The sequence below is a fragment of the Pseudochaenichthys georgianus genome, chromosome 4 (assembly GCF_902827115.2).
Source record: "Pseudochaenichthys georgianus chromosome 4, fPseGeo1.2, whole genome shotgun sequence".
Lineage (NCBI taxonomy): Eukaryota > Metazoa > Chordata > Actinopteri > Perciformes > Channichthyidae > Pseudochaenichthys > Pseudochaenichthys georgianus.
In genome coordinates, this window is record NC_047506.1 from 40339642 (window position 1) to 40363719 (window position 24078).

Below are 24078 nucleotides of genomic sequence, written 5' to 3' on the forward strand. Positions count from 1 at the left end.
GGGGAGGAAAGGACGACGAAGGAGACAAGGAAGGAAAGATAGAAGGAGGAAAAGGGAGGATAAATGAAGAAGCAGAGGAGCATGGTCAAAGAGATGGTGTTATAGATTTGAAATGAAAGAAAAGGAAAGGTGAGAGCATAACAGGGAATAAAAGAAGGGAAGAGTTAGTAGTTTAACATCCCACTTCCTGACAACCACCCTCAGTATTGTTAACATTGTTTTAAAATCATTTAGAAAGAAGATTCTACAACATGTCATGCTAATGAAAAGAGGAAGCGGGACATGCATGAAATGATGTACTAATGTAATCATGTTTTTGACAAATAAAACTTAAGTTCTATTTCGATATGAGCCCTTAACCTCATCTCACGTTCTTCCTCAGTGGATGGAGTTTGTTTGGATATTGTAACGGAAACTATGGACATTACCACGATTAAACTTTGCAAACTCCGTATCGAAGATCAAAGAATCCCTCCACCTGGTCCTAGGTCTACCCCTTGGTCTCCTCCTAGCTGGACGTGCCTGGAACACCTCCCTAGGGAGGCGCCCAGGTGGCATCCTAACTAGGTGCCCGAACCACCTCAACTGGCTTCTTTTGACGCGAAGGAGGAGCGGCTCAACTCCGAGTCCCTCCCTGATGACTGAACTTCTCACCTTATCCCTAAGGGAGACACCAGCCACCCGGCGGAGGAAACCCATCTCGGCCGCTTGTATCCGCGATCTCGTTCTTTCGGTCATGACCCATCCTTCATGACCATAGGTGAGGGTAGGAACGAAAATGGCCCGGTAGACAGAGAGCTTTGCCTTCTGGCTCAGCTCCCTTTTCGTCACAACGGTGCGGTAAAGCGACTGCAGTACCGCTCCCGCTGCTCCGATTCTCCGGCCCATCTCACGCTCCATTGTTCCCTCACTCGAGAACAAGACCCCGAGATACTTGAACTCCTTCACTTGGGGACTCATTCCCTACTTGGAGTGGACAGTCCATCGGTTTCCTGCTGAGAACCATGGCCTCAGATTTGGAGGTGCTGATCCTCATCCCAGCCGCTTCACACTCGGTTGCGAACCGATCCAGTGAGTGCTGAAGGTCGCAGACCGATGAAGCCATCAGAACCACATCATCTGCAAAAAGCAGTGGTGCAATCCTTAGTCCACCGAACTGCAGACCCCCCCCCCCACGACTACGCCTCGAAATCCGATCCATGTATATTACAAACAGGATTGGTGACAAAGCGCAGCCCTGGCGGAGGCCAACCCTCACTGGAAATGGGTCCGACTTACTGCAGAGGACCCGGACACAGCTCTCGCTTTGGGAGTACAGAGATTGGATGGCCCTGAGTAGAGACCCCCTCACCCCATACTCCCGCAGCACCTCCCACAGTAACTCCCTGGGAACTCGGTCATACGCCTTCTCCAAGTCTACAAAACACATGTAGACCGGATAAGCGTACTCCCAGGCCCCCTCCAGGATCCTTGCGAGAGTAAAAAGCTGATCCGTCGTTCCACGACCAGGACGGAATCCGCATTGTTCCTCCTCAATCTGAGGTTCGACAATCGGCCTGACCCTCCTTTCGAGTACCTTGGAGTAAACTTTCCCGGGGAGGCTGAGTAGTGTGATGCCTCTGTAATTGGCACACACCCTCTGATCCCCCTTTTTAAAAAGGGGGACCACCACCCCGGTCTGCCACTCCTTCGGTACTGTTTCCGACTTCCACGCAACGTTGATGAGACGTGTCAACCATGACAGTCCCTCAACACTCAGAGCCTTCAGCATGTCCGGGTGAAGAAGAAGACAATTTTATTTAATAGAAAACTTCAGAAAAGTCAGCAAGTGTTTTAGAGGGGGTTGTAAAAGAAAACTTGTTTTTTCTGTATTGAAGTTATTGTTTTTTGATGTTTCATCCCAATCCTAGAATGTTAAGAATATGATGGAAGTGAAAGGATATTCCAAACTCAATGTTTGCGCTACTCTGGATAAAACCAAAGAAAGCACTCTGAAAAGTTTTCATTGGATATATTTTTATTTTTATATTCTTAAGACATATTCCTTTTAAGTTTTTTGAATGTCATTTGTAAATGTCATTGCTGTCCTTTGTTTTGAGGTGGCAGAGACAGAGAGACAGATCAAACCTAGCTTTCACTTATTTTTAAGGAAGTTGTCCATCAATTAACATCGATGTCTGCCCCCTTGAATTGTAATGACTGGAGTTGCATGTTGAACTCCACCTGCTGTTCACCACTGAGTTGAAATGCTGTGTCACTGTAAAAAAACAGCAATGTCACTGTGAGTCAAAAGTGAGAGCACTGATCCAACATTTGGGCTTATTGAGTCAAGCACTCCCATAAAAGGTCAGTATATACTGTATACAGCAAGCCTGATTCCAATACAAGCCTATTCTCCTACTTTTTAAAGTATAAAAAAGTCAACAACAGGAAATCTATTTCTATTTAAATAACATTTATAGTTTGAAACAAATCTCTACAATGCATCATTTTCACTTTCTTTATTCATGGGTTCTGTGATCTCAATCGGGGAATGTTTGACTTGAAGAGTAACTGCACTGCTGTCACATGGAAAGCTGTACTTGGAATTAGCCCGTCCCCCTCCAAAAATGTTAATGCACCTCCAAATGTCAAGAGGGCTTCAATATTAGAGGATGACATTTAGCGCTGTGCTGCGCCACATAATTTACTGTAGCCTCGCCACTGCGTCACTACTGCCGGGACTCTGGCAGATTCTCCCTTTCTATCTCGCCTGCTGTCTCTGCAACAGCAGACCATCCCTCTCATTTGGAAATCACAGGTTCCTTGTTGTAGTGCGGGCAGATTCAAAGGATACTGACATGAAGGGATAAAATATGAGCAAGTGTAGTAAAAGAAGATGTGGCCTTCATTATGCTGACACAACAGCGACATGCAGAAATGTATGTGACATTTGAAGATGAGAAAGACCACAGCAGTTATGTGAATGGAGCCTGGATGATGATGATGATGATGATGAGTGGTGATGATGATGATGATGATGAAAGCAGTCACAGACGAAGAGAACCAAGAAAAGACTGTGCGGTTAATAGAGTGGTGCAGTTAAGACGTATTTTTGTATACCCGGGTTTAGATTAGGGTTAGGGTTAGTTAGCATCCAAGCGGTCCCTTGACAAAAGCAATGAAGACACCACTTTGAATATTATTGAAGCGTCAATGTAATCCCCAGAATAAAAATGCTAACGCAAACCTATGAACGAAAAACATCACGTTCACATGGCTGCGCATCACCACCGCTAAGCTAAAGGCGGCTAATATTTGGCGTGCTGACGTTTAGTAGTCTTGTTTAGTCACTTGTTAGCAAACCTCCGTTTTTATGACAAATTAGAAACTTCGCACATTCATGAGTGGGTATTTACTATCGTGTTTTATATCGCAGAACAAAACCTGAAAATCTCTTATACTTGTTTTAACATCAGAAAAAACGTTGACTTCAAGAAGCGGAAGCGGTAAATTGCTAACTCATTTCCAGTTTTAGGACTCATTCCTGCACCACTCTAATTGTGTTGACATATATCCCAGTGGTGGTGATGATGGTGATGCTCGTGGTCATGATGAAGGTAGCATAAGTGAGCACTCAAAGTCTCACACTGCGCTGTTACCTGCTTGAAGAGACCTCCTGTTGGAAAGTCCCTGCAAGGTGAAGCGTTTCCTAGCGTTAGCAGCCGAGAGGCCTGATTGGCTGGCTGAAGCATCAACTGAGTGGGAGAGCAAGAGGGAGCAGGGCTTAGTTCAGGAGTGAGAGAAGAAGATCAGGCTGGAGTGTTGTTAGGAAGTGTTCTTATATTGGTGTCAATGTGATACATGAGTTACATGCTGTCGAAACCTTAGTTTGTGTGTTTGGTAATTTTTCATTCCACTAAATATACCAAGTTTTGCATGCTATGACTGAAGTAATGCACCTTGGAGGCAGACATTATAAATTACAAGTTGGTTATAAATCTCTATACATTCAGTTGTTAATATATTACCCTGCCTTTTGGCATTCATTTCAGATAATTTCCGATTACATTCAATTTAGCTGATGTTTTTACCCAAAGCTACTTACAAAAACGTTAACACCATAGGCATGCCTTACACTTCCAATGTCATCATGATTATGATTTGCAGGGTCTGGTGACCAGCTGATTGGTAGACAACAATTTGGCCCCTTAGCCACAGCGGTGGCAGGTCCAAGCAAATACTCTAATAATTTACGACATGGCAATATTTTATTGCAGTACAGCTTTTTGATTGATACTAGGGAATGACTGGGTGTATGAGAGCTCTGGGCCTCTGTTGCATGGTCGAGTTAGCTTTCTAACCGCTCCTATTATTGTCGTCATCATCAGTGCACTGATAGAGAGCAATAATACCACATGGAAAAATATCATAATGATGTGGGAAGCATTATGGTGCAGTATATTAGAACAACTAATTTCCCAATTTGATCCTCGTTTGTATATTTCAATGCATTAAGGTTTTGTGAGATTCAAATCTAGTCAAATATAGAAATATTTAGATTCAGTTGACTTCACACTTTCCAATGACATCATTATCTTCAGCAGGGACGTGCACAGACATTTGGAGGGGCTATTGCTCTAAACTAGAAAAAGGGCCTCCCCCCACCCCGCCGAAAACGTAAGAACTTTTTATAAAAAAAGAAAAATGAAAACCAGGGACATTTTTTGTTTTGCGGTCCATACCTCATTGACATATCTAATGTTAGTAACTATTAAAGACAAAATGCGGACAATTCTGTTTTAATGTAGTTTGACCGTTGTAACTGCTGTGCCTTAAATAAACTCAATTGATTAAACCAGTTCAATACGCATTATTCTTATTCTTATCATTATTTATGAGCGCAGTAACGGTAAGGTATCAAATTACTTATTTATTTAGTATTCCATAACTTAATAACAGAGATGGTAAAACTAAAGTAGAGACATGGCAGAAATCCTACAATGAAGCGGGGCAGTGAAGTGTTCTCCCGTAGGCCTATGTGAGAGAGGGCGATTAAGAAAAGAGAGAGAGGGTGAGGGAGTTTGCGGAGCAGATGAGAAGACACAGAAAGACAGAACCACAATAGCAAGTATATTTAGGTGTTTTTTTTGTAAATAACCGACGGTGTCAAGAGGAAGTAAAGTCCCCTGGTTTGTCCCCTATACTCCAACTGCTATGAGAGAACTCAAAATCAATTTAAGCATATTTAAAAACGGGGACATTTCCGGGGACAAATTGACCCGGGGATTTGCCACCAAAGCCAGGCAGGCATTTGGTATGATCACCATAGCCATATGAGGCTGGACCGGACTCTGAGGACTTTGCTTTTCAGCTGTCAGATTGTAAACAAAGTCACGTGACTGGGGGCAGATGACTCTACAATACTAATTGTGGGCTTATCATGTTTCTTAGGCCACAACAGAAAAAAAAGACAATCGCTCTCTCCAGAGGGGCAGGCCAGCCAAAAAGTTCAGAAGGGCCGTTGCCCGGGCAACATTAGCCCGTACCTGTGCACGTCCCTGATCTTCAGGTATGTGAGGTTCATCGCTTAGAAATACAAGAGAAAATGTGCTAAAGTCGCAATGAATAATTAAAGACCTAGCCAACACATTCCCTGGTAAAACGTTTTGCAAATTGGCCAGGGTCTGTTTCTCTGGAAACAAAGTTTTCATTGTTTATGTGAAGTCATACTGTGCACTGAATCTAGAAATTAGGGTATTTTGTGCAGTGGCAGATGTGGCCCGAAATGTGTTGGTGTGTGTGTGTGTGTGTGTGTGTGTGTGTGTGTGTGTGTGTGTGTGTGTGTGTGTGTGTGTGTGTGTGTGTGTGTGTGTGTGTGTGTGTGTGTGTGTGTGTGTGTGTGTGTGTGTGTGTGTGTGTGTGTGTGTGTGTGTGTGTGGCACAATCTTTGATTTGGATGTGTGGGCATGATTTTGTTCACTGTCACCGTGTCAGACCGCAAACAAAATGACTCGGCACTTACAGATATTCCACTTGTTGTAGTATATCAATATGCAGGGCACAGTTTTGTTTATCAGGTTAAACGTGTGACATGTCTGGTACAAACCCATAAGCCAACACTTGTCTCTGTGTGTAGACTTGTATAACTCATGTTGTGGGGACTCACCTTCCGTGTGAGTGAGTAATATATAATCAAGAGAAATTAAGTGCAGGGAAGAGAGTGAGGAGGAGTCTGAATTGAGCAAGGGGAAACAGAAGATATGGTGGGGTAAGAAAAACGATATAAAATACTGTATAAAGTAGTAAAATGTAGGGTTTGTGTTCTCTTCACATATTGATTAAATCGAAGGAACCCAAAAAGACACAAGGATGCATAAAGGGAGGGATGGGCAGCAAGGTTGTAGAGAAGGAAGTGACAGATGGGCAGAAAAAGGAGAAGGGAGAGAGGAATGATAATAGAGAAGTAGGTGACAAGGTGGCTCCCTGCAGGCTCATGTCGATTTGACTTAGTCTGGGATTCATACCGACACCCCCCCCCCCCCCCCCCCTTTCTCCTTTGCGGATAGAATGTTGATACAAGCTCAAAGAAAACTAGGGAATTTCTCACAAGTGTTACATTGTACTTGCTATCTTATCCTCGACTGCAGTTGACAACATCGTGTGTGTGTGTGTGTGTGTGTGTGTGTGTGTGTGTGTGTGTGTGTGTGTGTGTGTGTGTGTGTGTGTGTGTGTGTGTGTGTGTGTGTGTGTGTGTGTGAGGGTGTTTGTATGTGGAAAGGCTGTCCTGCTATCCCTGACTGCTTTTGACTATGTGTGCGAAGGGTTGATAAGTGGGTTTGAGATTGTGTGTGTTTGCAGAAGAACAGGAAACAAGAGTTTATGAAGAGTAGGGTTGGGTATCGTTTGAATTTCCACGATTCCGATTCTACTTTTCGATTCCGGTTCTTAACGGTTCTCAATTCCGATTCTTTGAGGGGCAGGGTAAAAAAAATGATTAAGTTCTTGTTGAGAGAAACAAGCATATCTGCCTTCTCAGGCATATCAGGAAGAAATGTTTGAACATTTTAAAGTAAAATGCTTCAATCTGGTGCAATTTAAGCAGAATGACTAGAGACTAGATCTAGGGGGTACAACTCTAAACACCCATATGAAAAAGATCGGTTTACATTTGAATAATTAAATAAGTATGTGAGCATAACCAATAACCTACCATAGCCAATAACATACATGTAACGTATTTTATGTTTGTTGTTCATTCATATCTTATTTTACTATTTTATTTATGCATATTTTTTTATCTCTCCAGTTTAAAACGATATGTCTGGTTTACTGTCCTATAGTACACATTGGAATGATTTCAAACCTGTTTTATCCCAATAATTATAAAGGAGTGCCTTGGAAATATAAACTTACATAAATTGTGATCAAAACGTTTGAGACCCACTGAGATAACTTAGACTAAAGTGAACTATCTAAACACTGAGAGTCCTTTATCTCACTGAGCTGTAGTTTTCAGCCTCAGTCTGACTGGAGATGACTCTCCCTCCACATCATTGTAGAAACATCTTATTCTTCCGTTAGAGCAGCTAGCACCAGATGCTAATAACAACAGCGCCGGTTCCAGTGCACCCTCCCTTTCTCCCTCGCTCACGCGCACTTTGGCTGTGAGCTGCGGTTGCCAGATAAGCCAACATCCCCCATTTTCATCACTTACAGCGCCCATCGTACAGGGCTAATGAAACGTGTAACCGGGATGAAAAGGGTGTTACATTTACTTAATTATGAATGTTGTTACATCAAGGCCGAAAATTAGGATGAGCCCCAACAGTCAAAACATTTGTTTTCCCTCCCAGAGCTGTCAGCGCAGCGCCTCCACAGATCTGGCGCCCTGGGCGAACATCCATAACGCCAGTGCAACGGGCCGGCCCTGGTCTCAGGTTACACTGTAGGAAGTGTAGGTACAACGCTACATTTCCCGCCTCGCTGCAGTCATGCAGTAGGCTACGGAGAGCGGCGAGAAACATTTCCTCAGGCATCGAAAAGTGGAACCGAAATTCACATTTCTAAATGATGCCATTGGAATCGAAATGTTGGAACCGGTTCCGAACCGGAACCGGTTCTCGGTACCCAACCCTAATGAAGAGTTTATTTAGTTTTGAGTCTGTTCTAAGGTAACAATGTAGCTCTCACCTCTCTTCTGCCTCATGTTAGGGCTGGGGTTGGATCTCCTGAAGCCTGACTCTGGACTTGATGAATCCGACTGTCTCAGTGCCTTCTTGTTGACATTCCTGGAGTACATGGAGTAGAAGGACAAGTAACATTGAACCAAATATCTGGTATACCAAGTTCTAAAGATTTTATTTTGGATGAAATTGCTGAATCATAATGACTCTTACTTAATTTACACAATCCAATCAATTCCCTTTCCTATATTGAATGATCGGATAAGCATAATTGAGATCCAGTGCAAAACCTATGTAATGGTACTTTTTTAAACTCTTGTTGGTGAGAATGTGGATGTTGGGTGCTCACCTCATCGGGGCCCCAGAGATGTTGTGCTGGCTTGCTTCTGTGAACAGAAGAAAGACATTAGATTTCATTGTGACATTGTTCCTTCAGTGCCTCAACAGTGGTCCATAACCCTAACCCTACTCATACATCATTATCTTTGGTGACCGTTTTCTGATCTGCTGCCTTGATGACTGAGGTCTTAAGTATACGAACCTAGAACGCCTTATGCAACATTTCCAACTGCATTGTGATCCACTTCATTACGTCTTTGGTACCAAGTGCTTTTTATCTGTTTGATTATCCACTGTGAATGGTGACCTGACAATGGCAAGTAAAAGAAACATCTTAAATGGGGCACTAACCCTAACCCTAGCCCTTGCTTTGCCACCACAACATTGGCTCAGGGTAAATGGGCATCTACCAATTGGAGGGTCAGTTGTTCAATCAGTTGAGCAGGTTACACGTTTTAAATATTTGGGGATTTATTTTGATGCTCAGTTAGGCTGGGCCCATCAGGTGGATCAGGTATGCTCAAAGATAAGCCAGCACCTGTATTTTCTGCGTCGGCTCAGGGTTCATGGAGTGGATAAATGCATCATGTTAATGTTCTACAGGGCAGCAATTGAGTCTATTATTCGTTATGGCATCACAACATGGTTTGGTAACTTGTCAGTTCAATCTAAGGCTGCGGCCCCACGAGGACGAAAACGGCTAAACGCATAGGATTAACGCAAACTCAATCGCAAACGGCTTCCGTCCACATGCAATAATTATCCGGATAGTGTCTGCCCACACGAGACCGCTCGGTTTAGCTCCAACCGCTGGAGAAGCTGCAGTACATATGCAGGAGCCTGTAGGTGGCGCTGTAACTTCCTCCACAAAAGCAGCGAAGAAGCATGGTTGTCATGGTTGCCCTTCTGTTTATTCTCCGCGGTGGGGGCCGAGGGAACCGGGCAGAGTTTTTCGCCAGTCAGCGTGTATTAAAGTTGAAATCTTCCAGACAAAATTATAAAAGTGCCGGTCAAAGGTCTTCTTTGTTATTTATTGAGCTTTAAAACAAATGAATAACGACTCTATATAATATAATGATAAAATACACGGAGCCTCTCTTTTTCCTCCCTCTCTTCGGACAGCGCCAGTGTCTGTCTCATGCAGCAGCTCATCCAGTAATCAGTGACCCGGCCGACAGTAAAAAATAAACATATTTATAACTAGTTTAGGGAGTTTGAGAGGTAATTAAAATAGCTAAGGGTGATGATCTGACTTGAAGTGTGTGTTTTGCTGCAGAGGGAGGAGCTGCAGGTGAGCAGAGCTGCGTGTCTCCGTCCTGTCAGATTAGACTTCACTCGCGAGAGAAAGATAAATAATCTGAATTCAGGGTGCAGTTTATTTTGACGTGGGGGTGAGCAGCAGAGGTGGGGAGAGGCGGGGCTATTGCCTCATCATTATTGCTGTAGATGTTGCACAAACAACTGTAGCATGGTCAATAGCGTCCGGAGCACGATAGCAACTCTGCGATCCGCCATTGTTGTTGTTGTTGGTGGCGAAACACTTCAGCACTGGCGCGGGGTAAGCGGAGGTGAGCAGAAGAGGTGGGGAGAGGCGGGGCTATTGCGCAATCACTATCAGTGATCTGAAAATGTCCGTATAGGGCGCACACACGGAGCTGTTTGACCCCCCAGAGAGTGGCGTATGCATTTCTATCCACCTTGGGACCCGTTGTCGTTTCCTCAGTCGTTTAGTGCCGTATTCGGTCGTCCTCGTGTGGCCGAGCGGTCTATATGATACTAAACAGTAACGCAAACGACCGAATTCGTCCTCGTGGGGCCGCAGCCAAATCACAACTCCAGAGCTTGATAAAAAGGGCTGGAAAAATAATTGGCATGCTTCCACCATCCTCTCTTCAGGAGATATTTGAGGAGATGGTGAGAAAGCAAGGCCGTAAAATCACATGCGACCCCAAAGACATCCTGTATAGAGAGTTTGAGTTGCTGCCCTCGGGCAGAAGGTATAGATTACCAAACTGTAAATTGAACAGGTATAAGTTTTCCTTTGTTCCGCTGTCAATCAAGCTGCTGAACAGTCAGAAATAACTGTGATTATGCTGTGTTAGGAGTTGTTGGGAGGTGCAATGTTTACAGTGTAGTGTGTGCAATCGAGAAGGTTAAATAGGGGAAGTGCATTGTGTGTAAATATGGACACAATAGGGATATGTGCAATTTGACGGACACTATGCATAGGTGAAATAGGGAAAGTGCAATATTGATTTGTGTATGAATACAATAGGGGAAAGTGCAATATTTGATTTATGTATAAATACAATAGGGAAAAGTGCAATATTTGATTATGTACAGTATGAATGCAATAGGGAAAGTGCAATTTGATTATGTATGTGCAATAGGGAAAGTTCGGTACCTGTATGTTTCTTGTTGTTTCTTTGCCATGTGATATATGTGATCTCTGTTCTGTATCTATGACTGATTGACCTGAATGTTTTTTATGTGTATTATCTTGATGCCCAAGACAAATTTCTCCTAAGGGAGACAATAAAACTCTATCTAATCTAATCACTAGCCCCTGCAGTCAACAATGTAAGATACCCAAATGCTCCTGACCTGTAGGCATGTAGACAGTATTTAAGTGTATGTAAGTTGCTTCATACAAAAGTGTCAGCTATATCTTTACTTTGTCAAGTTTATGGCGTAGGGTTCAAGAAGATGTTGATGATTCTCTCTGAACAATAAGTGTTCTGCAAAGATGTACCCCCACCTTCTAGTATCGGCTAAGCTTGCTTGGAACCTGGACCGGTCCTGTTAAAATGCTTCGCTGCACAGGACATGAAGGATACCGGACAGAATAGTAGCTGTATAGCGAGTTCAAGGTGAGTCCTCGTAAGCTATTTAAATAATAAGGAAGAAGAACCAATACTGGGCAGAATATAAAAAGATCGAACATATATGATTGTATTTCTGATAGGCTGTTCCCTCTGGATATTTACACCAAAAGCTTCTCTGGCCTTTCTCATCATGTGCAATTCGAACATTTCTGCATTATCTCCATGCATACAATTTCCCAAACTGCTGCGTCAACTCCCTAAGCTGCTTTTATTGGGCTGATAGAAATCCCTTTGTGTTGCTATAAAAAAGAAAGAAACATCCACACACTGAAGTCATTGGGGTTACAGCTTCATATCTAAACAAGCGACTTCATAAATGCAAAGTTAACAAATGTGGCCTGCCACAGGATTCTGCTGTGTGACAAGAAATCTGTGGAGAAGAATCTCGTAAAGAAACTGCAGCGAGGCCAAATGCATTGCTCACATAAGTGAAATACCAAGCTCTGAATGATCTCACTTGTCACCTCCCATTCCCAGTAACCAATGAACCTGTCGCACAAATGCAGACTCAGCATGGAGCCATTCCACATGCTCCAAATATTGTATTCAGCAAAATGGAGATATTTTTTCATCATGGATCTAACAATGTTTTATTCATAAAGGCTGAGCACATGGAGGTGTGTGCAGGCCAACAGCAGTGTGCGCGGAGAGCATGGGGAGTGAAACCAAAGTCTATTCTTTTCAAATGAGTGAACAATAACTTATAACAATAACTTTCATGTCAATAACCTGCTAAACAAACTAAGGCTAGGTTTCTTCTACAGGAACAAGTCCTGTTTCTCGCTTGAGGCCAGGAAAAGGCTAGTCACTGTGACCTTTGACCTGTGCTGGACTATGGGGATCTGGTCTATATGAATGCACCTGCCAATTGCCTGGTCAAGTTAGATGCTGCGTATCACAGTGCACTAAGATTTGTGACAAACTGTAAAGCATTAACCCATCACTGTACCCTGTATGCAAGGGCTGGTTTGCCTTCACTAACTGTACGGAGGCTCAGACACTGGTACATTTTTATATACACAGCCATGCTAGGGAAACTTCCATCTTATATCTGCTCCCTGATCTCTCGGAGAATTGTAAGTGGCTACTGCCTGAGATCGCATGCTGTGGTTTTATTAAATGTGCCAACTGCTAGGACTGTCTTAGGGAAGACAGCTTTTAGATGCGCAGCTCCTCTGTCTTGGAATAGTCTGCAAATTAAATGGAAACTGAACAATCTGGTGCCACTAAATGTTTTTAAAGCTCGGTTAGATGCTACTCAATCGGAAGCTATTGGTACCTGCTTATGTGGATAATTATGTAAATGATGCTGTATGATGTCCTTTTGTTGTTCTGTTTATGTTTTTATGTTTCATGTGGAACTACTTGAGCAGGTCTCCCTTGTAAAAGAGATCAATGATCTCAATGGGATTTATCTGTATAAATAAAGGTTTGAAATGAAATGAAATGAACAGCATTTACACATCTTGCAGTTAATTCAAATACACATAACTTTATTCCGTTTTCTAGTTCCCTCTACACTTACTGATATATATATATATATATATATATATATACTGTACTGTCTTCATCACATTCTCAGATCCCAGTCAAGAGTGAAAGATCTTTCTTGACTTTGGAAATAGCTTATAATCTTCAGTATACACCTTCATCTGACTAACACAAAGAAAATGATGTGGTTGAAAGTCCAGAAAAAGCTTGACCTTGATTCTAAATGACTTTTGTCAAAACAGCATTTCGGCTGTGTATTGTACCCCATCTCTTCCTCTCGTCTCCTCACATTCACACTTCCTCTCCTCCTCTTTCTGAAAGGAGTGCGGCTCCTCTTTGTCCTACTTCTCTTCACCCTTCTCTCTCAAGCCTCCTTCATTCCCCTTGTGCTGCCTCTCAGCCTCCATCTCCACCCTGAAAATGTCTTTCCTCTCTGTCCGTCCCTTATTCTCCCTCCACCCATCATCCCTCATCCTCGTATTGTCTCTTCCCATCACTTTCAATGTCCTCCCTCTCCTTTTCCCACACCACTTCACTCTCTCTTACCTACACCCTCCTCACATGGAGTCAGAGGGGTCACACACGCACGCACGCACGCGCGCACGCACGCACGCACGCACGCACGCACGCACGCACGCACGCACGCACGCACGCACGCACGCACGCACACACACACACACACACACACACACACACACACACACACACACACACACACACACACACACACACAGGGGCAGTGTGCGGCTCACGTTGGGGGGGTTCTGCTGTCAGTCAGGCCATAGAGTGGAACTGTGGACCACGGTGCTTACTGGTACCGAGAGGTGGTAACACAGGAAGGTGGGGGGGGGCAGCGGACACACAGGCAGAGAGTGTGTGCGGTACTGTGTGTATGTAAGTGCATGTTTGAGCCTTTGTATGCTTGTGAGTATTACGCATTGTCCTGACATGGCTTAAAGTATTATTAAGACTTCTTTTTATGATGGTTTAAACTGTTGATTAGGGCCATACAATTAATCGACGTTAAATCGTTATGCAATATGGACGAGTGCAATAACAAAAATGTTAACGCAAAGAAAAAATGCGTGAACATATTTGTATATATAGTATGGTGCTGCAAAGAAGTCCCGGCCTAATGGTGTTCTACATAATTAATAAAAAATCCTTTTTATGTAAAGGTCCTCTTGTAAAATAACCACAATATCATTTATTTAATTTTTCAATGAAATGTGAATTATGTTTAATTTTTTCCCTCTCAAAACACAAATGATATCGCAATTGCAATATGAGTCAATATTATTGTGTGTAGGTTATCTTTCAAAATCGCGGAGCCCTACTGTTATGTTCTTATGTTTAATAGTTTAGTCCATAAAGTGTCAGAAAAAAGAAAAACATTAAAATGTTCAAAGTGGTGTATTCAAATTGGTGGATATACATCATTATGTACAATTCCATATTAGAGTGTTTTTAACTCTTAAAATGATGCAGTCCTGACTAAATATTGTGATGCATTGTCATAAAACTGCGATCATGTTTGAATGTCGCAAATTAAAATGTGTGTTCTGTGTAAGTACAGACAGTATTGAAAAGAGGACGTTTCCCTGACTTGGTAGCGTGAGAGAGGATGACGAGCTTATCAGCAGACTGCAGCGAGGGATGACTTGTAGATGTGCTGATAGATACTGAACAGTTTCATGATAACAGGAAGCAATTGAGTTGTTGCAGCAGGATGTAATGATAGCAGAACATCAAACAGTAAAGGAGTCAAATCACTTTTTAGTATGTTTTTGAAACATGACCAGCACACTGTCTGGGGAATTGTGTTAGCTGTGTCTCACAAGTGTAACGTTTGTAGACCACTTTAAAACATGTCTTTACCTTCCATAGTCCAATGAACTAATTTCACAGATGCGTAAAAGATATATAGGCTCACTTGTTTTGTTTAGACTATAAAGCACCAGGGGAGGCAGCTATCACATCCACTTAATATAACAAAGCTGGGGCTAGCTAAAGCCGCTAACCCTCTACGTTAGCTAGCTTTAGACAAAAATGTAAGCCTCTAAATAAATAGGACTTTTACAACTAAGTCAAGCTAAACTTTAAGTAAGGTAAGAAAATGTAAAGGTCCCATGTCATGCTTTTCCGGTTATTACCCGTCCCCTTGTGTGTTATGAAGGTTTTTCTGCATGTAAACGGTCTGCAGAGTCACAACCCCTCAAAGTACACCCTGTAGCGAGTAAAACTCTACCGGCCCGTCCACACTACAGCGTCGACAGCGTCGACAACTCCAATCTGCCCATTCACTTTGAATGGGGTGACATCACGTTGCCTCGCTTTTTCGCCGAACTGAATTGTGGGTAGCAGAGCGGTCCGTCTCCGCCGTCTCCGGCGTAGCCAGCGCCAGCCAATCAAATCCCGTTTCGGAAAATCTGACAGCTCAAGCCGTAGCCAATCAAACCGCGTCTAAGCTGGGAGAGATATCCCGCCGTTCATTTCTATATTTCAAAAAAAGTTGGAGGAGAAACCCCGGGGATTGTATGGGAGCAATATATATATAAACTCCCCAAACAGGCGAAAACCTACCAGTTTCACCCACTGTCTCTGCCACCTCCCTCCATGCCTGGTTCCTCCGGTTTGTATCCCGGTCGGTGAAGAGGGTCTGGTCATACACAACCGGGTGATTTGCTACGGCGATAATTAGTTTCTCCTCCGACTTTTTTTGAAATATAGAAATGAACGGCGGGATATCTCTCCCAGCTTAGACGCGGTTTGATTGGCTACGGCTTCAGCTGTCAGATTTTCCGAAACGGGATTTGATTGGCTGGCGCTGGCTACTCCGGCGTCTCCGCCGTCAGAAGTTGAACAATGTTCAACGGAGACGGACCGCTCTGCTACCCACAATTCAGTTCGGCGAAAAAGCGAGGCAACGTGACGTCACCCCATTCAAAGTGAATGGGCAGATTGGAGTTGTCGACGCTGTCGACGCTGTAGTGTGGACAGGCCGTGACACAGAAAATACCTGTCTATGCTGCCCCAGAACGCCTCGTTGGAGATTTCTCTTTTTCTTCCTGGGTACAGTGACGTGCCCATGGACCAATCCGTGGAGCCGTTACGTTACGTCCGCGGAGCCGTTACGTTAAATCCGTGGATTGGTCCAAATTAACCAATCCGCGGACTTCCTCACACACACACGCTCAATCTTTTCTCAACTGCAGCTCCGCAGATTTCTCCTCCCTCAGAGACGGCGGGACGCGGCGAGGCTGTGTTTTGCTGTGTCTCGCTGTCACGCAGACGGCCACTGGACTGCTGTGTATGAATGGCATGTGCATGGGTGAATGATGATGTGTAAATGTAAAGCGCTTTCAGAGGTTGTAAAGAGTGGACAAAGCATATAAACTCAGTCCATTGGTCATTGTGCAACCTCACAACTAAATGGTGAATTAAAGCTAGCTCTATGGGCTTCCAACCCAGTCTCACGGCATTTCGTATAATAGTCACGAAATACATGTAATCTATTGATTCGTGTTCAACAACACGATTTCCCCATTTATTTCGTGTCGCACAGAAGGTTATTAAAAGCAAAGTATTTCTATTGGTAGTATGTTTCGTGCCTGCACCCAGTGGCGCAGCCAGGACATTTTCAGTGGGGTGGTCAGGATGGAACCAGTGATCATTTTGGGGTGAAATTGAAATCACTATTATATGAACATAAAAATACATCTCACTAGAAAATAAGGGGTTATTTAAGGTACCTACAACACACCTCTACATTATTTGGGATTAAGTGGTGGAATAGATCAAATAATATTCAGTATATCTAACTATTGTTTTTGTATTCCCACAGGCAAAGTATCAACGAAGCTTACATTATACAAATGTAATGCAATATACAGACTGTTTAGCTTATGATGATCAGCAGCCCTATGAGCTCATTCTCTCAGTGTATCATCAGGAATACAGAGACACACAGACATCATTTAAATAAGAGTTTTTAAATTAAATGATAGGTTAAGAATAAACATCTTAAAGTAAATAACAATAAACAATAGCCCCTAACCCTGTAAGGCCCCCGGTTGGAATTTTACAACATTACTTGAAGCTATCCTAAAAAAGTCAGTAAATGTTTTGTTTTTTTAAAAGACTACATTTACATAGTCAAAAGGTCCTTTTGTTCAGCCTCACAATGCTATTGGGTAGTAAATGTGTTATAGGTCCTGCCCTCTGGCCATACACGCCAGGGATTTTGGGCCCCATGGAAAGATATCACATTGGGCCCCACCACCAGGCCCAGGCCACGCCAACCAAGCACAATTGCTGTAACCACACCTCCAGAACACAACTGACTCATTTATGCTTTAAATAACTCTACCTGTACAGGCTTGCTTGCATCTATCTTGTAGTCCAATACTAACTGCACAATATTTACTGACACTGAGCTCTGAAAATATAACACTAATGGGGGGACAGGGCTGCTAAGTCTTGAGATGGATCTGTTGGTTCTGGCACCAGGGGGAGGGACAACTGATTTAGTATCAATAGCTGCTAAAAATGTACCTGCATTTACTAAATGTCAGCTAAGAAAGGAGTGAAATTAAAAACCTGTATATATATTAACAGTACTTAATGTCAGCTTACTAAAAACAATTATTATTTACAATGGACTACGCGTAGCTAACAGACACATTTCCACCACTCATAGACCACACCCTTTTCTTTGAAAAACTGGGTGACAGTTAGTCCCTCTCTCTTGTCTTTCTCTCCTTTCTTTTCTCTTTTGAAAGCCTGACTTTGTGAGTCGTTGAGACATGGTTCACATCCCTGCTCCTAACATGCTCTCACTCTCTGCTAGAAAGTGCCGGCGGTGCTGCACCGCGTTTGGAGGCAGGACCAAACCATTACATGTAAATAGAAGGGGGTGTGCTTTGGATAATTAACTTTTGGAAGAAAATAAGTTAAATTAATTGTAAGTTTAGTGAGTATATTATCAATATAACGTCCTATTAATGTTAATTCTTGATGAATGATGAAAGGTTACTTAAACATTTTTTTCTTAATGTTCTAAACTTGTTTGGGCCCCCGTGGTGAGGGTGTTTGGGGTGGCCAATGGGGTGACCAGGATTCACCCCCCAGCTCCACCACTGCCTGCACCACGTCTTTTTGTCCGATCGGGTCTTGGAAGACCGGAAGCTGTGTGGTTCATAAAAACGTTTTCTTACTCGATATCAAGCCACGATTATTGTTTTTATTTTAAATTGTATAATGTCGGACCTTTTTTGCCGTCAACGAGGAAAAGAAATGGGGCTTAGAGCCTCAGAATACTGAAACCTGTATTTTTAAAATATTTTTTTCCTTCTAATTTGTTATTATTTGGCATCGTCTCTAACCTTTAACTAAATAAAAGTAGGGGGGATTGGAAGAGGAGTTTGTGTGTGTGTGTGTGTGTGTGTGTGTGTGTGTGTGTGTGAGTGTGTGTGTATACCTCTGCACGCCTCGAGTTGGCCTGTAAGAACTTTACGAATCTCCAACACCCAATTGTTTTTCACATCCATGGAAGGAGCCTGCGGAGGAAAAACACACACACACACACACACACACACACACACACACACACACACACACACACACACACACACACACACACACACACACACACACACACACACACACACACACACACACACACACACACACACACACACACACACACACGCCAATGTAAAGCAACATATACAACAAGAGTTTTTTGAACACTCCTGCAGTTTTTCTGTGTTTCAGTGGGAGAGCTGTGCGGTACAACACTGCCTCCAAGAGGACGACCGTGGAAAAGATCACTGAATGTCTCCAAAAAATATATATATAACATTAATCTTTATATATATAATAAAGTGTAAATGTATGTCCCCTCAGTTTAAATATTATTTTCATAAAACACATCATATCTTAATCATATATATTTGATGTATTCTTTATAAAATGAACAGGATATTACATTAGACATTGGTATACACAGCAAAGGACATATTCCTTCTTTTCTCATTATTTTTTCCAATATTCTATATATGGATTTGAACAAAATATACTTCAAGTATCAAAAGTAAAAGTATGTATTCTGCAGTAAAATGTTCCCTCTGGGACATCAATGATTATATTATACATTTTACAGATTTGTAATACTGGTGCATCAATATATAAGAATGATTTAACAACTCCAGGTGGAGTGGACCTAGTCATGAGAAGCTACACAGATAGATTCCAACCTAGGGGCCTGGTCCCCTTCACAGGGTCATTAGATACGTCTAAGGGATTGTGAGATGATAATATAGGAAAGTGTTCAAAACAATGTGCTGCTTCATAAGTCTACATTTTGATTTGATTCTAATCTTTGTTGTTTTTTGTTAAACATCAACATACCTGTATGATGTAAACCTCCTCTCTGTTGTTGTACCACACCTCAAACTTCTTGATGTCGCCTTTCACGTTCTCTGTGATCCCCACTGCACTCATCTGTACAGGAAGCAGAGCAGAGACACCGTGAGAGGCCGCAATGACTCAACATTTACAAAATAAACTCATTCCATAGACCCGCAGAAACCAACCAACTGGCACTTTGCTGAATTACTAACTGGTTCGATGGCTGTGCGCTAACTTGTCTTGCCTGGCTGGCACACATTTATAGATGAGTAAGGAGTTTTATACTTCAATTAAACACATCAAAGTGCTATATAGCTTGATCTGTCTCACGTTGGCATTGCAGCAATGGAAACGGTAACGTAATGACGTGGCTCCTCTCCTCCTTTGCAATTGTTAGGGGGGGGGGGGCATGAAGAAAGACCTGCACCAGCTTCATCGACACGTTGCTGTTATCACTTGCTCAGTGTCATTTCATTTGACCAAATGTCTTTACATAAACATTTAATATATTTTATTATTATCCACCTTTTTGTTTTATGTCCTTTTATTTAAAACGTTCTTTGAGACTTCATCTTCTGGTTAAAATTTCAATAAATGTAATTTGTATAATCACTCTTTTGTCTTTATTCTACATGCAAATGTTAGAGATTCCATTCAAATCTGTTGATTATTCAGATCTTCCTCAGGAATAGTATGTTGGGTTTTTAATGCTAAATGTATATCATTTTCTCACAGGATATAGAACGAGACAACACAGTTTGTATCCATTGTGTATGAATGCTTCAGCTCTTCAGACCAACATAGTGAGATGTGAGCATGTTCCTAATTGTGTTGGTATGCAGCCGGTCTGCTCTGTCTAATAAAGCAAATCTACCACTTTTATATTGTAGAATTTGTTAAATTAAAGCAGTCTGCGTCTTCGGTGCTTTAAACCGAGCAGGGTTCGAGGCAGCTTGGGCGAAGGACTGCTGCTGCAAGGCAGCGGCTGGACCCTTCGAGGGAGGCAGAGGTGGAGTGCCTCGTCCTCCTTTTTCTTCGTCTCACACCTCCTTTGCATGGAGGCGAAAGCGGAGCCGAAAATTCCTTCGGGAACGATGGGCATATCCAGCACATCCTCCTTTTCCCGGTCTGGGAGGTTGGTGAGGTTGAGCCATCTCGCTCTTTCCTGCACCACCATGATCCCCATTACCTTGCCCACGGGCAAGGTAATGCCCGGACGGCGCAGCGCTGGACACGGAGGCAAATGTCCGTGACCGCTGCCATCTCGTCCAGAGTGGCTGCCCCCGGGTTACCCGACAGGTCCTCACAGAGCTCCGCTTGGTAAGCGGTTAGCAGCGAGGACACGTTCAGGGCCCTGGTGGACAACGCTGCAGCTTTGTAGGACTTTTCAGTCATTGTCGACTGAAAACGGTCCGACTTTGCTGGCAGCGTGGGGTTCCTGCTCGGTGACGGGCCCACCTTCGGTAGGAGGTGGGCCGCTACCAGCGTTTCCATTGGCGGCATGCGGAGCAGGCCGAGCTTCTCCATTCCGTCACAGTCTAGGGAGGAGGCACCCTGGATTGGGACCTTGTTGCTGAAGGGCCGGTCTCTCCACGAGACCGACACCTCATCCAACATCTCCGGGAAGACCGGAAGGAGTTGCCTCTTTTTCCCCGCTGCTTGGGGAAGATGTTTTCCCTCGTAGCGGGACCTGGAGGTCTCCTTGGCCATTTCGGGCCACGGGACGTTGAGTCTGGCCACAGCGCGTTTGCACACGGCCTGCAGGTCCATGCTCAGACCGGGCGAAGCTGGTGTGCTATCGCCCGGGAGAGCAGCCCTCGCTCCAGGCTTTTCAGCCTGAGCCGATGACATGAAGGTGTCCTCTTCCTGTTCATCCGACTCAGACAGGAGGAACGCCAAGGCGTCCTCTTCTTCGTCCTCCTCGTAGTCCAGCTCGAGGACATCCTCCGCGGGTGAGACCATGGTGAGGTCTAACCGGGAGCCCCAGCTTGGTAAAGCGCGGGGACCCGTTCCCGCGTGTCTTGCCGTCACCGGGTCCCGGCCTGCCAGGGCGCGGGATTCCGGTTCTGTTGCCATCGCAGATAATGAGCTCCAGACCGACACGGAGAGGGGTTCACTCTCTGTGGCGGACGCCCCCGTGTCTTGACTGCCGGCCGGCGGGTCCGTGGACATGGGGGGGTCCTGTTCCGACAAGCTAGCTTGTCTTGCCAACCGTCGGCGGAGGCTCTTGACGGTGAAGCGGACACAATGTCCGCATGAGCCGGGGTTGTCGATAGCGCCTCGGGCGTGTTCCAGCCCGAGGCAGGACGAACAGACCTGGTGTGTGTCTGTGCCCGAGATCTTCAACCCGCAGCCGCAGAGTCGAGCCACCGAGTCCCTGACTCCTCTGGTGTGAGGGAGAGGGGCGTCCATCTTGTTCGCCTCGTGGCGTGGAGAGGGCCCACTCTCGACAGGTAGGGTGGGAGAAAAAGATGTTACCACCCTGTCCTTAATCCGGAGAAAAGGACGGTGTGGGTCTTTTATTCCCAGAGGATACTGACTGGTGTGGCAGTATGCTCCTTTAATCCTTTCCTCCTCCGTGGAGAAGAAAAAAGAAAAAACGTCCTCGCTACCGTGGTGTCGATAGTGAGGGAGCGAGATTGACAATCTTTGTTGTGATACTTTTATGAGCATAAACATTTATGTCATCAACATTTGGTTGAAAACAAAATAGGCCACCACAAACGTGAGCAAAAAATGGAAAAATAAAATGTATTTCTCATGAAGGCTAACAATTGTGTATTATTTCAGTTAACAAACTTTGCCATCTAGGGATTAAAAGTTTTGAACTCCTGGGCCCAGGAGTTCAAAACTTTGAATCCCTATCTGATCAGATCAGATTTTGAAATCCCATTTTTTGTGATCCAGGATCAGACAAGTCGGCCACATTTTCTCCCTGATCAGTTTGATCCCAAAAAACTGGATTATCCTGATCCCACCAGAGGGGTGGATTTCCAGTGGATTACCAGAGCAAAATGTACTGTACAATTTATTTTAAAATATGTTTCAATTTAAAAATTAGATGGCAACCTTTGTTAACTGAAATAATACACAATGTTTAGCCTTCATGGGAAATACATTTTATTTTTCCATTTTTTGCTCACGTTTGTGGTGGCCTATTTTGTTTTCAACCAAATGTTGATGACATAAATGTTTATGCTCATAAAAGTATCACAACAAAGATCGTCAATCACAAATGTCCATCCATCCATCTTCTCCCGCTTATCCGTGGTCGGGTCGCGGGGGTAGCAGTTCCAGCAGAGAGCCCCAAACTTTCTTTTCCCTGGCCACATCAACCAGCTCTGACTGGGGGATCCCAAGGCGCTCCCAGGCCAGCGAAGAGATATAATCCCTCCACCTGGTCCTAGGTCTACCCCTTGGTCTCTTCCCAGCTGGACGTGCCTGGAACACCCCTAGGGAGGCGCCCAGGTGGCATCCTAACTAGGTGCCCGAACCACCCCAACTGGCTCCTTTCGACGCGAAGGAGGAGCGGCTCAACACCGAGTCCCTCCCGGATGACCGAACTTCTCACCTTATCTCTAAGGGAGACACCAGCCACCCGGCGGAGGAAACCCATCTCGGCCGCTTGTATCCGCGATCTCGTTCTTTCGGTCATGACCCATCCTTCATGACCATAGGTGAGGGTAGGAGCGAAAATGGCCCGGTAGACAGAGAGCTTTGCCTTCTGGCTCAGCTCCCTTTTCGTCACAACGGTGCGGTAAAGCGACTGCAGTACCGCTCCCGCTGCTCCGATTCTCCGGCCCATCTCACGCTCCATTGTTCCCTCACTCGAGAACAAGACCCCGAGATACTTGAACTCCTTCACTTGGGGTAAGGACTCATTCCCTACTTGGAGTGGACAGTCCATCGGTTTCCTGCTGAGAACCATGGCCTCAGATTTGGAGGTGCTGATCCTCATCCCAGCCGCTTCACACTCGGTTGCGAATCGATCCAGTGAGTGCTGAAGGTCGCAGACCAATGAAGCCATCAGAACCACATCATCTGCAAAAAGCAGTGGTGCAGTCCTTAGTCCACCGAACTGCAGACCCCCTCCCCCTTATTTTTCCATTTTTTGCTCACATTTGTGGTGGCCTATTTTGTTTTCAACCAAATGTTGATGACATAAATGTTTATGCTCATAAAAGTATTACAACAAAGATTGTCAATCACAAATGTAATTTAGATTAAATAAAAAATATCCTGGGCCCAGGAGTTCAAAACTTGTAATCCCTATCTGATCAGATCAGATTTGGATTTTGGGGAGTTCAAAACCAAAAAACAGGTTTAGGATCACGTTGATATCCGATCAGATCAGGAAATCCAATCCAAGCTTTAATCTGGATCAAATCTTCAAAATGGGTAGTTCAAACCGACAACACAGGATTGGGATCAGTTTGATCCCAAAAAACTGGATTATCCTGATCCCACCAGAGGGGTGGATTTCCAGAGCAAAATGTACTGTACAATTTATTTAAAAATATGTTTCAATTTAACTTAGATGGCAAAGTTTGTTAACTGAAATAATACACAATTTTTAGCCTTCATTGGAAATACATTTTATTTTTTCCATTTTTGCTCACGTTTGTGGTGTCCTATTTTGTTTTCAACCAAATGTTGATGACATAAATGTTTATGCTCATAAAAGTATTACAACAAAGATTGTCAATCACAAATGTAATTTAGATTAAATTAAAAATATCTTCAACAAAAAAAAAGTCCATCATCTGTCATCACCTTTCAAAAGTAAT

At 43.8% G+C, this 24078-nt stretch overlaps 1 protein-coding gene across 9 annotated transcripts in view; it reads right to left on the reverse strand.

The window, feature by feature from the left end:
* The window catches only part of mcf2l2 (MCF.2 cell line derived transforming sequence-like 2), a 175616-nt gene that overhangs the window by 15217 nt on the left and 136321 nt on the right, over positions 1-24078 (reverse strand). For 5 of the 9 annotated variants that reach the window (XM_034080615.2, XM_034080620.2, XM_034080614.2 and 2 more), the window contains exons 24-28: positions 19292-19384; positions 18360-18438; positions 8515-8551; positions 8173-8270; positions 3642-3737 (exon numbers count right to left, since the gene is read on the reverse strand). In XM_034080615.2, coding sequence (XP_033936506.1) covers positions 3642-3737; positions 8173-8270; positions 8515-8551; positions 18360-18438; positions 19292-19384 — 403 coding nt within the window. The remainder of the gene's footprint in view (positions 1-3641; positions 3738-8172; positions 8271-8514; positions 8552-18359; positions 18439-19291; positions 19385-24078) is intronic. The other 4 variants (XM_034080623.2, XM_034080622.2, XM_034080621.2 and 1 more) reach the window with 1 other exon arrangement.